Source organism: Cryptomeria japonica, chromosome 5, assembly GCF_030272615.1.
Source record: "Cryptomeria japonica chromosome 5, Sugi_1.0, whole genome shotgun sequence".
Taxonomy (NCBI): Eukaryota; Viridiplantae; Streptophyta; class Pinopsida; order Cupressales; family Cupressaceae; genus Cryptomeria; species Cryptomeria japonica.
The window spans coordinates 320534716-320551816 of NC_081409.1; the positions used below are offsets into that span (position 1 = coordinate 320534716).

Below are 17101 nucleotides of genomic sequence, written 5' to 3' on the forward strand. Positions count from 1 at the left end.
TGATGGCCGTCTCAATGTCTGGACTTTAAACCTTATCTCTTGTTTTTAGCTGAGTCTCATTACAACAATGTCGCGTGGCTACGCATATGAAAGTTGGTTTAACTTTACAATCAACGTTAAATATAATAACTTAGCCTGAAAGAAACATAAATTCTTCCCTAGAGAATTCTAATATGGGGAGAGTTCTACTTTGGGTAGTGTGTGTTTCAGTGTTTTATTTTGCAGAAATGGGTTTTTGTAGTTTGAATATTCCACCCCCTCTGCCAGTTTTGCCGGTGCCGACTGCCAGTCAGCTGAAATGGCAGCAGAGAGAAATGATCATGTTTATTCACTTTGGCATTAATACATTCACTAATAGTGAACGGGGAACAGGTAAAGAGAATCCTGAGTTGTTCAATCCCAATGGGCTTGATGCAAATCAATGGGCAAAGGTGGCAAACGAGGCTGGATTTTCACTTGTTATTTTGACTGCCAAACACCATGATGGATTTTGTCTCTGGCCTTCTGCTTATACAAATCAATCAGTGAAAAGTAGCCTGTGGAAAGATGGAAAAGGAGATGTTGTGAAAGATCTATCAGAGGCTGTCAGGGCCCAAGGCCTGGATTTGGGTGTGTATTTGTCTCCCTGGGATCGTTTTGAGCCTTTCTATGGTAATGAAGTGCAGTACAATGAATTCTATTTGGGGCAGCTGCAGGAGCTTCTCACCGGGTAAGAGTTTTTTTACTTTTATGGAGTTTGTAATGCAAAAAAAATTTGTGAAAAAACTAAACCTACGTTTGTTTACTACAGAGTTTAAATATGGTTTTCTTATATTGTTTCTTGCGAATATTGAATCTGTGCAAAATTGCTACTCCATAGAAATTTCTTCACAGTTCTGATAGTAGAAAAAATTACTCTGATATATGCATATTATCTATACGGTGATATCCACTGTAATTCTATGGAACATCTTCACAGTTCTGATAGTATAAAAAATTACTTGACATATGCATATTATCTATGCAAACAAATACGGTGGATACCTACTGTAATTTGTAGTTAAACAATGACAAGTTTAACCTCTTTTTATTTGCAACATTATCTTTTGTATAATGACTAGATAACTTCAACTCCATTTTCTACATTTTAAATATAGATATTTTATTATTTAAAAAAATTATATTTCTAAAATATTTTCCATTTAAATATCATTTTTATATGATCAAAAAATCAATAGTAAATTACATCTCACTTATACTAAAAATATAAATGATAATTATTTATCACATTTTAATTAATTTAAACTAATCTTGATATATTTATCTATTTAACTATATTTTTCACACTTGTAGATTTCAGTCCAAATTTTCTTATATAGAGAATAGAGATGGTAAATGGTCTCGTTGATGGTTCTTCATGGCACAATTTGGATATTGTAGGGATAGGTGGAATTGGACAAGATAGTATCAGATTGGCTTATTTATTTATTTATATTATAATCAGATGGAGACTTGGCCGGCTCCTTTTGACTCTTTATAGAGCTTGTGATTTTGGTTGGAATAAGATAATTTGTGAGAGAGAATAGGATTTTGGTCTTTCTTTTAAGTAATGTAATATCTCTAAGATCTTCTTAGAAGTTGCCTCTTAATGTTAAATAGATTCTCGACCTTTCACATAAATTTGAGCATATCTCTTATGCTCGCATCCCCAGGAATGTCTACCCTTTGCTCAAATTCCTTAGTTTCTTCAATTCCTTTGTAATGACTTATCTTGATTCATTTGATTTTATTTTTCACAAAATGTTTTGTTTTATCAATTTCATTGTTTCTTAGACTAACATGACAGATTTTTGATAAATCTCCTTCAATCTTTTAATCTTTAAACTTTAATGACAATTGTTTTTGATTAGTGTAAAATAGGTTTTACAGGGGCCCGAAATCCATACAAAAAGAAACAGTCATTAGAGACAAACCAGAAGTGAAGCCACAATGGGCCAGTAGCAACAAAAACAATAGAAAATAGGGTCTAAAAATCCATATATTAAATAATTTCGTTCAGCATTTGAATAGCCTTAACATTTTTCTCAGTAAAATCCCTATTGATATCAGCTAGCTCCTCCATATCATTGGCATTGACTTGCTTATCTTTATCCCTGCTTTGAGTGCAAGTTGAAGTTCCCTTATTAATCTGGGTCTCATTATCTTGGATGGGCTCCTTCACCTTGACTTTGCCACAAACTGAAATTGAGGGAGACGCATGAGTGGCCGAAAGGGAAACATTAATTGATTGAACCTTCTCATTTAGCCTCTAAAAGCCCTCTGTGCTATTAGTCATGGTAGTTCTACTCACTACAATGACAACTCTCAGCTTTTCATTGACCTTAACCATAGCCACCTCCAAGTTCATTATTTTTTCTTCATGGCTTTGACATCTGTCACTAGTTTTTGATTGAGTTCGAGTAGGTTGTTTGTGTTATCCGAAGAGGGGGAGTTCAAGGTATTCTATCCTGTTGTAAGGTAATTGATCCTACTTTTCAAATTAGAGATCTCTGCGACCACCCAATTGAAAAATCTTGTTTCTCCTTACATGGCCACCTTCACCATAACTTTGCTAGCTTCAGGATCCACCGCAGAGGATCCCGTCTCTTTACCCATAGGGGTAGCCTTGCCCAGCTCGATTGAAATTTCAATATGAAAGTGCAGATTCTGTTGGTCACCAACAAACCTAGTGGCGTTACTAACCACTTTGTTGGTCACCAACAAACCTAGTGGGGTTACTAACCACTTTGTTCTTAGGGATTTTAATTCATTGAGACTTCTCTGGGGAGGGGTTTTTCTTTTCACACTAGAGGAAAAGCCCAGCTCAAAATTCCTATCATTGCCATCCGAAGACGGAGGCTTTGGGGCTTTCCCATTTTTAGCAAAGCTTGAGCTGTAGGAATCGGAAACAAACTCATCTAAGGGAGCATAGTCAGAATCCTCCAAATCGGATACATCCTTTTGAGGAACAAAACCCTTACCCTTAGAAGAGGATTTCTTTTTATGGTTTCCCAGGTGGAAGGCATCTTCATCAGAGGTTTCAAACTCCGATGATTCATCAGTGTAGTGCCAATGAACATTTTGGGCATAGTGAATATTTTTCTTTCTAGAGGTCGAGGGTTGGGGATTTATCTCAAGGGATTTGGCATGTTGCATGTTCGACGATCGGGAGAATCAAACAAGGGAGCTCCAATTCTTGAGGTGAGCACTAACACAATTACATAGAGACGATAGACGATAGCAGATAAAATGGAATCGAAATGCATCTATCATGCCTAAAATGCACTTTAATGACAATTGTTACTGTAATTTATTATTTTTAATAATCAATAATCTCTGCGAGATGCAATGATTCTTTACCTGTGAAAATCTCAAACCTTTCTTTTCTTTATATGATCTTATTGAATTAGTGATTGTAAATAAATGGCAGGTATGGCCCCATATCGGAGGTATGGATTGACAGATTCAAAGGAGATAACACAACAATGATATATCACTTCTCCAATTGGTTTGCCATTGCCAAAGAGTTACAAATATACGCAAACGTATTCTCAGACGCAGGACCAGACATTAGATGGGTGGGAAACGAAAACGGTACAGCAGGATTAACCTCTTGGTCCACCATCAATGGATCTTCCTACAATTTTGGCCAAGGCATTAAAGGGTAAGAATAAATATAAAACAACAAATCACAACTGACTTGGACTATCCGCTATTTTAAAGTTGCTTGGAAGTAAACAACAAGATGGGTTTTCCTTGCAGGTATTTGAACACTGGAGACCCATCTGGAATGGATTGGAAGCCCCCAGAATGTGATGTATCAATCAGGAAAGGCTGGTTTTGGCACTCGGATCAGGAACCCAAATCGCTAAGCCAATTGCTGGACATCTACTACACTTCTGTGGGAAGAAACTGTGTCCTTTTGCTCAACGTTCCACCAAACACAACAGGCCTTATCTCTGGAGAAGATGTGGAAAGACTAATAGAATTCAACAAGGCCACAAAAACCATTTTTTCTGTGGATCTGGCTGCTGCTGCTTTTGTCACAGCAAGTAGCGTGAGAGGAATAGCCTTCAACCCTAGCAATGTATTGAATAACGATCTCTGGGCGTACTGGGCACCCAGGGATGTTGGGTGCAGCGAAAAACCTCATTGGATAGAATTGAATGTCAAAGAAGCTGTTGAATTTAACGTTGTGAGGATTCAGGAGACCATAGTATTGGGGCAAAGGGTAATGGAATATGGTATTTATGTATCAGGCGTTGATGAGAATAAAATGATGCTTGTGAGTAATGGGACTACAATTGGTTACAAGAGGCTTCATAGACTCGAAAAGCCTGTGAAAGCTATTAGGGTTTTGCTAGTGATTTTGAAGTACAAAGGCAGTGTGCCAATTATTTCTTCTTTTGGCCTGCACTTTGATCCATTTTACAATGGGTTTTCACAATAAAACTTTTAATGAAATTTTGTTTTGCTTCCAAGTAGTGTAAGTGAAGAAAGATTAATTTACTTGAACGCTGTTATATGAACAAATAAATTCTTTGAAGTTTTACCTGCTCTCTTTGAAGTCTTTGAACATGCCAAGAGAATAGGAATATTTGTATTGTATTTTATCAATTATATCATGAGTAGTAATTGCATCTTAGTGTAATAGGTATGTTAAATGGCTCTTAAAAGTAAATTGTGATGTTCTTAGATTCAATGAAATGGCTCTTAAAGGTAAATTGTCATGTTCTTGATTAAATGAAATGTTGTGTTTAATGTAAATCTTTGTGAATATATGTAGTATTTAGATTATTAATGTAAAATAAATAATTTAAATTCAATCGATTTGAGTTTAGCTATCATGTGTTAACATTTAGATGCATACTCATAATGTGTGGAACATTTAATCACACTTTAAGTAGCATAGGCTTCATGGTATAAAACTTCATGGCCCTTCTTGTCTAATAGTTGACGAGAATAGTCCTTTGTCTATGGAATTCAAAGCTTGCAAGCATGAGCTTGTGAATGTGGAAGCATGTGGATCAATTAGTAGTTGGTTCATTGACAAGGACATCAATACATATTGGCATGTAGGTATGGTGGCTATACCTTTGATAAATATTGAACCAATGGTGATATTTTTATTAGAATGTTAAATCATTTGTAATAAATATGTATGACCTCTTCTTGATTTGTTAGAGGCACATATGCACTATCCTTTAGTACCCTTATCCTTCTTAAGGCAATAGACATCTAAGAGATCAAAATATAAAATAGAGGAATAATTAATATGGATTTGAAGTTTTGTATTTGTCTTAATTCTTCTAAACACCAAGAAAACCTTGCATAACCAATTGAAAATATTGGAACAAGGGTGAGGCTATTCTCCAATAATCTCAACAATTATAAATATTAAAGAATGAAGGCTAACCTCACCTATTCAACAATTGGAAAAAAGACTAAATAAATGGTTCTAGTTGAAATGCACCTTGTAATGCCCACACTTGAGTTGGAGCTATAAAATATGCTTTGATGCGCCATTCCATTACCATTACATCAAAATCCCTAGATTTTATAGCTAGTTGGTTTTGAAGAGAATTTAGTACTTTTATGTCGAGTTTCTCTATTTCTATTTGAATTGAGCCTTTGCTAGTCCATAATTATTTTTATTATTATTTGGATTTACTCTTTTTCAACTCTACAATTATTACTTTAATTTGAATTGGGTCATTTCAAGTTCACAACTTTCACCTTTAATGAGTTGAGAAGGCTCTAATTTCTAATTTATTAGGTATTGATATTATTATTTTACTAAACACAATCTTTTCATCTATAATTATTAGATGTATATTTCCAGCTTGAGTGGGCAAGGAAGGTTTCCTATTTTCCTACTTTCAATTTGTAATTCCAATATTGAATTCCAATGTAAAGTAAAATATTCAAATAGTGCTTGAATGATAGAAAGAGCTCAATGAGAAACTATAAATTATAATTCAACTATGTACATTCATTTTAATAACTAGATTTTAAGTAATACATTTAAGAATAATTTTCTTAAATAATTAATTACATTTGAGACATCAAAACTCTTAAATATCATTACTATTAAATAAATAAGTTATCAATCCTACCTTTACACTGTAGTGCCCCTCCCTCAATCAGACTCTGTATAACTTAGTTTGACTTTGGTTGATTCCTTGGAGGTGTATGTGATTGGATGTTACTCTCTTATGTGATGGTTTTTATCATGTCGATAATGCATTTTATCTTGAAGGATACTTAGATGTTAGATTATATGTGTATATATTGACCTTAGTCTAACATATCTTTTCATCTACAATGTAATAAAAAACACATGCACTCACATAACAAGCACTAACATCAAGCACATAAGAGAAAGAAGTGAATACACATGTTAAACACAATTAGGATAGGCAGGAGACACAAAGCACAAAATACTCACAAGGCACTAATCATCAATCTCAAGGATACTCAGAAGGAAAATCATACAACAGAAAGACCAACCAAACTAAGGGCACAACCTTATCCAGAGATCCTAGTGTTTGACATATTGCACGGGGGGTGGACCTATTGGTGCCACATGGTTGGGTGGAGTGCTACTAGCACCCATTGGGTTTGTCTCTTTCCACAACATGTTTGAGGAGGCTCATGAAAATATTGAAGACTGTTAATATTGTACCAAATTCATGTATTCATCCCATCATGGGACTCTTGGAGATTTGTATCTTGAGGATCCATTGTAATGTATTTGATATTCTTATGTGTAATCTTCAACAATGTGATATGTATCTTATACCTATGTAATTGAGCAATGTTGTTATTTGTGTAGTATTTCTTTGTTGATGATGTTCACCCTTGTGTTGCATCGTTATGAGGCCTACAGGACAAAATAGAATAGACAATGAAAAATTGAATAATTTTTTTTATTTAAAAAAAAAATGATGTGTTACATTACATATGCAAGAGATACATACAACAAGATGAATAATGATACACTATTAACAACTTTCAAAACAAGGTCCAAAGAATAAATTCTTTTTCCAGAAATTAATTTTAGTCCTGAGATCAAAATTCGAGGTACAAAGAAGAACAAATCTCTCATATTCAAACTGTTCATCTCATTCTCCTTTTCAATCAAACAACCAAACTGAATTTCATTCAATTTAAGATGAGAACCCAAATCTTACCTCCTTATGCTATCTGGAAAAGTAACTAGAGATAGAGGTAGGAACCGTCAGACACCAATCTAAGAAACTTTAGCCCAAAAGCTTCAATAAAATCTCTCGATTCCTTTACAAAAACCCATATTTCCCCAAATTTCTTTTGCAATTTCCCCAAAAAAACCCAATTTACCCCATGCATAGAAAGCCATTTCTTCATGGCCAAAAACCTCCATTTCCAGAAAGTTAAAGCACACACCGAAAACTTCACGGCAGCACCCCCCCATGCTACCCAAAAAGAAAGATTATAATAATTTTCCCAATGTAACTCCTCAAAAGCATGAAATTTTCCCATTAATTACATTCCATTAATTAATTTATTTTAGTAAACCCCACACATGCAAATAGGATAATTAAATATTAATTATTTTCTTTAAAATTGAATTTTTTAAACAATTAAGTAATAAATGTATTTTAATAGATTATTACATGAGTAATGAAAATAGTTAATTAAATATTTATAATTTACTATTTAATTAATCCTTCCATTTTAGATAAATAATTTAAGCCCTTAAGCTTCTCAAATAATTACATAAATAGATGTTATTTTTTTAATTCCCTTAATAAATATAATTTTTTGAAATAATTTAAATAATTTGAATGTTTTAGTTCCACTATTTCAACTTATTAATTAATCTAATAACGACATCCAAATATCATTAAAATATAATACTAATCTTTTCACAAAATATTAGATAATTATAATACTTCACACAGAAACAACAAAATACAACAAATCAAAACACAGAGGACCAACCGAGCTTACGACTAACATGACTAGACAAACATGACACAAGGACACCCGAGTCCTAACTGGGGACTCATTCCACAGGAATGACAATACCACAAGGTCCGACTAATATCTCCATTTTCCCACTTTACCATTGGGTTGTAGAGCACGCTCAGACCTGAAGATTCAAGTGGAGTTGATGCTCAGTACCTGCAATACTGCATCACCAAGAAAACATACATACATACATACATACATACACACATACATACATACATACATATATACATACATACATACATACATACATCTAACAAGTACAGATACAGTAGTGGAGGAGAGTCATGACAGTTTGTGTCCCTTCAAAGTGGGTGATGGAAGATCATCCCCTCACACCCCATACAGACTCATACTCATACAAGAAGATGAACACAAGAAATATCTCATACATAGAAAAAGATGTGTTAGACTAAGATCAATATATACACATATAATCTAACATTTAACTATCCTTCAAGATAAAATGCATTATCGACATGATAAAAACCATCACATAAGAGAGTAACATCCAATCACATACACCTCCGAGGAATCAACCAAAGTCAAACTAAGTTATACAGAGTCTGATCGAGGGAGGGGCACTACATACACATTGTGTCTACCATTTTTATATATAATTATGTATTTTTTTGAAATGATTATCAATTATGAGTACTATACTTCTGATTGAATTAAATTACAAATGCAAGGCTACCAAAGCCACAACAACTACAAATCTATAAAATTCTTTATCTATTATGCTTTGATGGACATCCACACCCTATTCTTAAGCTCCCCTTTTTTGTGGTTCAAAAGAATGTTGCCAAATGTTGTGATATTTTACAACATACTTTCCCATCTAATTTGTATGCAAGATAACAAAATATTAACATATATAATTAAAAATAAATGGCACAAGACTAATGCATATAAATATGTAATCACCATAAATTTGTTTCAATGACCAATGAGTTGAATAAAATTTACACTAAAATAAAAATTACATACATAATTGTATCTATCTCCAATAGTTAAATCATCTAGTAGGAATTATAATTTTTTGTTTTTTTAAGCTAAGCATCATTATCATTTGCACATTTAGAATATGTGATATAATATGTGGACATTGGTTAGGAAGTAGAAGACCATGAGACCTTTTTTAAATGTCTCATTTCTTCAAGTCATATTGTCAAATAATGACTTAAAGAAAGGATAGGTAACACTAATTAGGAATTGAATAAAATTATGGAAAACCCCTATAAAATCATTCCTATATAACACATTAAGAAAATGAATCTACCATATGAACTTATGGAATGAAATGAAAAGAATGTAAAAACTAAATATTAACTACAAAGTGACAATTAAAATCTATAATGGAGTTTCAATCAAAAGCAATAAGTAGTTGTGAACCCAAATTTCATAACCTTTGCCAAAATCCTCCATGTGTATGGCAAGATGGACGTTTGGAAAATGGTGTGAATATCAATAAAAATATAAAGGATAGAGAAATATTGTCAAATGTTGCAATTAAAACTACTCTTGTAGATGTAAAAGGAAAATGTGGAATTGTAGATAGGGTATGCTAATTTTTTGGTATAATTACTCAAATAAATGTGATCTAAAAGCCTACAATGATTGTATAATACATAGAAAATAAATTTATTGAAAATTCTTGAAATTATTTCAAGAAATTATAATTGGTAAGTATAAAGCTATATCTAAAACCTCTGCTTCTTTCTCCCTACTTTTATATAAATATGAGCTTTGGAAAAAGGTAAGAGAATATATCAAAGCATAATGCAAGGGATAATTTTGTTATATTTTATACATGTAAATGCCTTAGTAGACATATGGGTATGTGCAGGATCATGAGAGGCCAAAAAGTGACGATATCCTAACTAAAACTTCCTAATTGACAAGCTGATTGAAAAATATCTATAACTTTCAAATAATATCACTTTTTTTGAATCCAAAATATGAGTCACATTCTATTCTTTGTATACTATATGATTTAAAAAATAAAATTGAATTTCATAAAGTTTTGACCAAGTTATGATCATTAGACATACGATTTTTTTATATTTTTAAAAAGGTATAGTAAAAAAATCATAATTAATTATTTATTTAAAAAAAAAAATGTGTCACATCCAGACATGAGTCTTCTACTTATATCTTAAATCTTATAAAAAACATTATAATTTTATTGTGGTTAGGGTGGTCAGACAAACATTTGCTTCTTATCTTTTTCCTTAAATTTAGCATTACTGCATTGAAATTTCAATTTTTTGTCAAATAGATTTATTTTTTTCCAAAAAACAACTGGTATCATTGAAACTACATTCAATTTTTGATAGATTCTAATCTTATATATTTTTGAAATAATGTTGGTAACTTATTCAAATTTTTATGTCAAGTTGTCTAACTCTATTTTTCTGATTTCCATTGCCACTTAAGGGTCTATTTGGCCCACCGCGATCCTGTATATATCCTTATATGTAGTATATGGAATCATAGACAAATAAATTTTAACTATGTGACATAACACCTTAAAAATTATTGGCATTGCATGAAGATTGCATTGATGAAGTATATTATTGTCATTGATGTTAATAGTAACCAGTAATGAAGATGTATTGCAACCGGTAATGATGCAGTAAAGCAACCAGTCGTAAAGAAGTGAAGACAACCGATAGAATTATTGAAGCAGAGAGATCAACTAGTAACCCTAACTAGTTGATAAAAAGAACCTTAACCGATGGAGCTTGGAGAATCGGTTGTGATGATATATGATTGAATGGTGATCAAAGATGAAGATGCCACGTATATAAATTGCACGTGATGAGTTTCAAATTAGTTTTGGCGCGTGAAGATAACCGTTTATCTTGGGAATGATCAAATGCATAGCATGAAGTGAAAAATGCATGATGAGCTATAGGATCCAATGTGCGGTGATCCAAGAGCGATTGAAGTTGTCGAGAACAATGTGTAGTTGATTGCTATATAATCTAACAGTCAAGATTGAACTTATATATTTGTAATCTCTATGAGATTTGTAGGTTTTGTGTTGTGCTACCGACCTTTTGTATTTTCTTATAAGGTCGATGATTTATTTCAATGTTGTGTTGGCAAATTTGGTTAAGTGTGATTGTTGCCAAACCAGAAGGTGTGTCTGCAGAATGTTGTGAAGAAAGATAGGAGCAGAAAATGATCTAATTAAGAAAGGAAGTGCTATTACCAGATCAACAAAGAAACTGTTGTTCTCTAACCATTACAATAGTTAAATCCCTTAACAAGGCAAGATTTAACCGACTTGTTGTTGAAATCCTCTAACAAGGTGATCCATTAGCTTGGATTTGAAATCCTCCACTGAGATTACCTCTAACAGGGTATTGCCTTTAACAGGGTATTGTAGTCAATCCCTTAACCGACTGGTGGTCCTTAACTGGATCTGTTCTTAACAAGACATTATTGTATAAGCTTCTAACAAGGCTTGGCTCCTAACAGGGCAAACTTCAGAAGAGTTCAAAATACTTGTGGGTATTCATCCCCACTGTGGTTTTTCCCATTTGGGTTTCCACATGAAAAATCACTGTGTCAAGTGGTGAATGATTTTGTGGATGTGTTTTTGATATGGTTGATATGAATGACTCGTAAATCCACTAAGATATGTTTAGATGATCGGAAACGATCTGAAATGAGCTATTACTGATATTAGTGAAGTGGTTTAATGTTTTGATTAAATGCTATCTGAGTTTCAAATCTGTTACATTGTATCATTGATGTTTTGGCCAATCGGTAAAGTTTGAAAGTGCAGTTGCAGTTTTTGATACAGTGACTAAACCAGTTAGTTTAGTGATTGGATTCTGAGTTGAAAGTTTGTTTGGTGAAAGTTTAGTTTATTTTCTACCTACTGATTCACCCCCCCTCTCAGTAGTTGAGCGGATCCTTATAGTTTCATCATATTATCAACTGGTATCAGAGTTGTTCAGGTACTCTTGAGTTTAAGCCTAATAGGTTGAGGAAAATATCTAGGAGATCATGGTGAAGAAAGAAGGTCCAAAGTTCAATAGGGAAAATTACAGAATCTGGAGTGATAGGATGAAGATCTATATCAATAGCTTAGGAAGTCAATATTGGGAACATGTTGTTACTAAATATAACTTGCCTAGTGGGATTTTGACAGATGATCAAAATAAGGAGCAACAGGAGAACAATCAAGCATTGGAGGCCATCATCAGTTCCTTTCTAGCTTCAGAATATGTTGATGTTCACGGATTGGAGACTGCATATGAAGTATGGAAGAAACTAGAAGATATCTATAGTAGTGATGAGCATGTTAAGATTTCCAAGGAAGAGAGTCTGAGAGGAAAATTTGATGATATGCGGATGGTTGAAGGAGAGAACATTCAATAGTATGGTCAAAGGATCAAGGAGATAGTCGGAGAAATCAAAAGTGTTGGAGGTACAGTGGAGGATACCACTGTGGTTAGCAAGGTGTTAAGAACCCTTCTACTGGTCTACACTATCAGAGTTGAAACCATTCAAGAACTCAAATCTATTGATAAGACAAAGGTAACTCTTGACTCTATCATTGGTAAATTGACTGCATTTGAATTAACTAGTTTTGATGGAAGTGTTCAGAGATCTGAATATGCATTTAGTCCCAATCTCAACCCCACCGGTAAGGAAAAGTAGAGAAGTGAACTACAGTCTTGAGTCTAGATCCAACAGAGAGGTAGATGATGAAGATAGTCTGATTGAGCTTAAAGTATTGTTGGCCAAGCAGTTACCCAGAGGTATCGATAAGTATAGAGGTAAATTACCATTGAAGTGTTTTGCATGTAATCAGATTGGACATATTTATGCTAACTATCCAAATAGAGATAATGTGGAAAAACGTGAGAAGTATAGGAAGTATAAAGACAAAGGCAAAAGAAATTGTCTCATTGCAGTGGATGGAGGAATTACAAATGAAGAATCCGAGGAAGATGCAAATGAGGATATTGTCTTTGTTGCTATTAAAAAATAGATATCAGATCAGAAGGCATTGGTCTCTCACATGGATAGTTCAGATGACTGGATTATAGACAGTGGTTGTTCACACCACATGACCAGTGATTGGAGTAAGTTTCTTAATTTGAAGGAATTTGATGGAGGTGTTGTGAGATTTGGAAATGACTCACCCCACATGGTGAAAGGGAAATGATCCATCTCTCTGAATGGTAAGAGCAGTGCAGATGATGTCTACTGGGTTGAAGGACTGAAACACAATATTTTGAGTGTTGCTCAACTCAATGACAAAGGTTACCCATTGGAGTTCAAGAATGAAGTGTGGAAAATTTATGGAAGCAAAGATGAACTGATTGCAATCAGAAAACAAACTAGAGGTAACTTGTTTCATTTAAACTCTAAAGTCAATAATTGTTTAATTACAAAAGTAAAAGATAGTTGGCTTTGGCATCAAAGATTCTGTCATGTAAATTTTGATAACTTTGTAAGAGTCAGTAAGTCCAAATCAGTAAGAGGTTTGCCACAGTTGGACAAACCGATGAATGCTTTGTGCAAGGAATGTCAATTGGGGAAAATGACATCCTCAACCTTCGAGATAAAATCTTTCTCAGTTGAACATTTGCTAGATTTGGTTCATACTAACCTTTGTGGACTAGTGAGAACTAGGAGTATTCAAGGTGATCGGTACTTCACGATATTTATTGATGATTGCTCAAGGATGATGTGGGTCACATTCTTGAAAGACAAGACAAAAGCATTTAAAATTTTTAAGGCATTCAGAGACTTAGGTGAAAATGAAAGTGGAAGAAAGATTAAGTGCTTAAGAACTGATCAAGGTGGTGAATTTACTTCAGAGGAATTCACTAGATACTGTGAAAACAATGGAATTAAGAGGCATCTTTCTGCACCTAGAACACCACAGTAGAACGATATTGCAGAAAGGAACAATCGGTCAGTAGTTGAAGATGCTAGGACTATGCTAATTCAAGGAGGTGTAGCTAAGACATTCTGGAGAGAAGTTGTTAGCACAACTGTTTATACAATGAACTAGATATTGGTTAAAAGATGTAAGGACAAAACACCCGATGAGTACAGGTATGGTAGATCACCAAATGTCATTACTTCAAAAATTTTGGTAGCAGATGTTTTATCAAAAGAGGTGATTATATTGGTAAGTTTGATGCCAAGAGTGATGATGGCATATTTATTGGTTACTCTACCAAGAGCAAAGCTTACAAGTGTTACAACAACCAGACTAGGAAGATCATTGAAAGTATCAATGTTCGAGTTGATGAATTTCTTGAGAAATAAGAAGAAACCAGAAAAGAGAAGGAAGAAGAAGAACCTTACACATTGTTTTTGGAACTAAAACCGGTGAATCTAGAAGCTGGAAAACAGAACATAGAAGCCCTAGTTCAACCAGAACATGAAGGTCCAGCAGAAGATGAAGAAAGTGAAGAAGAAGAACTTGAAAACCAAGATCATGTTATTCCAGGGTATGCTAGACTCAATCATAGCCCCGATCATATTATTGGAGACAAGAATGCAGGTGTACTAACTAGAACAAGGCTTAGAGAAAACTCATGTATGATTTCCACCATTGAGCCTAGAACTGCAAAGGAAGCCTTTGCAGATGAAGACTTGATCAAGGCAATGGAAGAAGAACTTGATTAGATAGAGAAGAAAAATACATGGTCATTGGTACCCAACCGGAGAACAAGAATGTAATAGGTACAAAATGGGTATTCAAAAATAAACTAAATGAAGACGGAGTAGTGGTCAGGAATAAAGCCAGACTGGTATGTAAAGGATATGCACAAGAAGAAGGTAAAGAATATGGTGAGACATTTGTACTAGTAACAAGATTGGAAGGAGTAAGGACTCTACTTGCATTTGCAACATATTGAGGATTTAAAGTATATCAGATGGATGTTAAGTCAATATTCCTAAATGGAATATTGGAAGAGGCAGTCTACATTGAACAACCAAATGGTTATGCTTGAACTATAGAAAAGGATATGGTGTGCAAATTACATAAGGCATTACATGAATTAAAGCAAGCCCCAAGAGCATGGTATGAAAGATTGCACTCAGTAAAGATAGGTTTTCAAATAACCAGTGAAGATAGTAACATATATCTCAAGATAGAAGGAGATAAGATACTGGTAAGTGAGGTATTTGTGGATGATATCATTTTTGGAGGAAATGATGATATGTGTCATGATTTTGCTAATGAAATGAAGAATGAGTTTGAGATGTCACTGGTAGGTGAGATAAAAATCTTTATAGGTTTGCAAATCTAATAGATGAAGGAAGGTATTTTTATCACACAGTCCAAATATGTGAAAGAAGTGTTGAATACTTTTGAAATGGGAGACTGTAAACTAGTTAGAACACCAATGGTTACATGCTGTAAATTATCTAAGGAAGATGATTCTGCATCAGTTAATGAAAAGGAGTATAGGTCCATGATAGGTAAACTATATTATATTGTCCGTAGCAGACCAAACATTGGTCATGCAGTAGGATTGGTTGCCAAATTTCAGAAAAGCCCGAAGGAGTCACACATGGTTGCAACCAAAAGAATTTCCAAATACTTGAAAGGCACAATTGATTATGGATTATGGCATCCATATGCAGGAGACTTTGATTTAAAAGTCTATACATATGCAGATTGGGTAGGCAATATTGATGACAGGAAGAGTACAACCGGAGGAGCATTTTTTCTTGGAGGTAGACTAGTGTCTTGGAGCAGAAAGAAATAGAGTTGTATCTCTCAATCAACAACGGAAGATGAATATGTTGCAACATATATTAATTGTACCCAAGCAATTTAGATGAAACACATTTTGGAAGGTTTCAAGTTGAAGATATCAAAATCGGTAAGAATTTTATGTGGGAACACAAGTGCTATAAATATTTCTAAGAACCCGGTGTTGCATGCTAGAATAAAGCATATTGAGCTGAAGTATCATTTCCTGAGAGAGAAAGTGCAAAGTAAAGATGTGTCATTGGAGCATGTATCTACTAAAGAACAACTAGCAGATACCTTTACTAAACCTCTACCTAAGGCTACATTTGAGTATCTTAGAGGTAAGTTAGGGGTTGTACCCCTACACGAAGTCAATTAAGCAGATGTGGAAGACATCAGTACCGAAGCCTATTGAAAATCTTGAAGAAGGATTGGTGTAGAGTGGACCTACTCCACGGGGTGGGGGGGAGGGGGTAGCTAGTTGTAGATTGTTGAAGCATGGATGAGAACCAAAATGATTTATCTTCACTTTGGCATTGCTTTCAAAGGGGGAGAAGAACTGTATATGATTGATAGCCAATTACCAGCTGAAGACATGTAAGATATAGTTGAAGAAGAGTATAGAGAAAAATGTAAACTAGGATTCCTATACACTTTACTCTCAATCATCACAATCAATGGGTGTTGATATTTGTATTGCCATCAATGCCAACGGGGGAAAATGTTGGAATTGCATGAAGATTGCATTGATGAAGTATAGTGTTGTCATTGATGTCAATAGTAATCGGTAATGAAGATGTATTGCAACTCGTAATGATGCAGTAAAGAAACCAGTAGTAAAGTAGTGAAGACAACTAGTAGTATCATTGAAGCAGAGAGATCAACTGGTAACCCTAACCAGTTGATAAGAAGAACCCTAACCGATGGAGCTTGGAGAATTGGTTTTGATGATCTATGATTGAATGGTGATCGAAGATGAAGATGCCATGTATGCATGTTGCACGTGATGAGTTTCAAAGTGGTTTTGGCGTGTGAAGATAACTGTTTATCTTGGGAATGATAAAATGCATAGCATGAAGTGAAAAACGTGTGATGAGCTACAGGATCCAATGTGCGATGATCCAGGAGTGGTTGAAGTTGTCTAGAACTATGTGTAGTTGATTTCTATGTAATCTAACGTCAAGTTTAAATCGATATGTTTGTAAACTCTATGAGATTTTTTAGGTTTTGTGTTGTGTTACTGACCTATTATATTTGCTTATAAGGTCGATGATTTTTTTCAATGTTGTGTTGGCAAACTTGGTTAAGTGTGATTGTTGCCAA

The 17101-nt window shown here is 34.1% G+C and overlaps 1 protein-coding gene across 1 annotated transcript; it reads left to right on the forward strand.

Annotated features, from left to right (window-relative positions):
• Positions 1–227: 227 nt before the first annotated feature.
• On the forward strand, positions 228–4468 carry LOC131062911 (putative alpha-L-fucosidase 1). The gene is made up of 3 exons (XM_057996658.1): positions 228–709; positions 3449–3682; positions 3781–4468. Exons 1-3 carry the CDS (start codon positions 228–230, stop codon positions 4466–4468), a joined length of 1404 nt encoding a protein of 467 aa, XP_057852641.1.
• The last annotated feature ends 12633 nt before the right edge of the window (positions 4469–17101 follow it).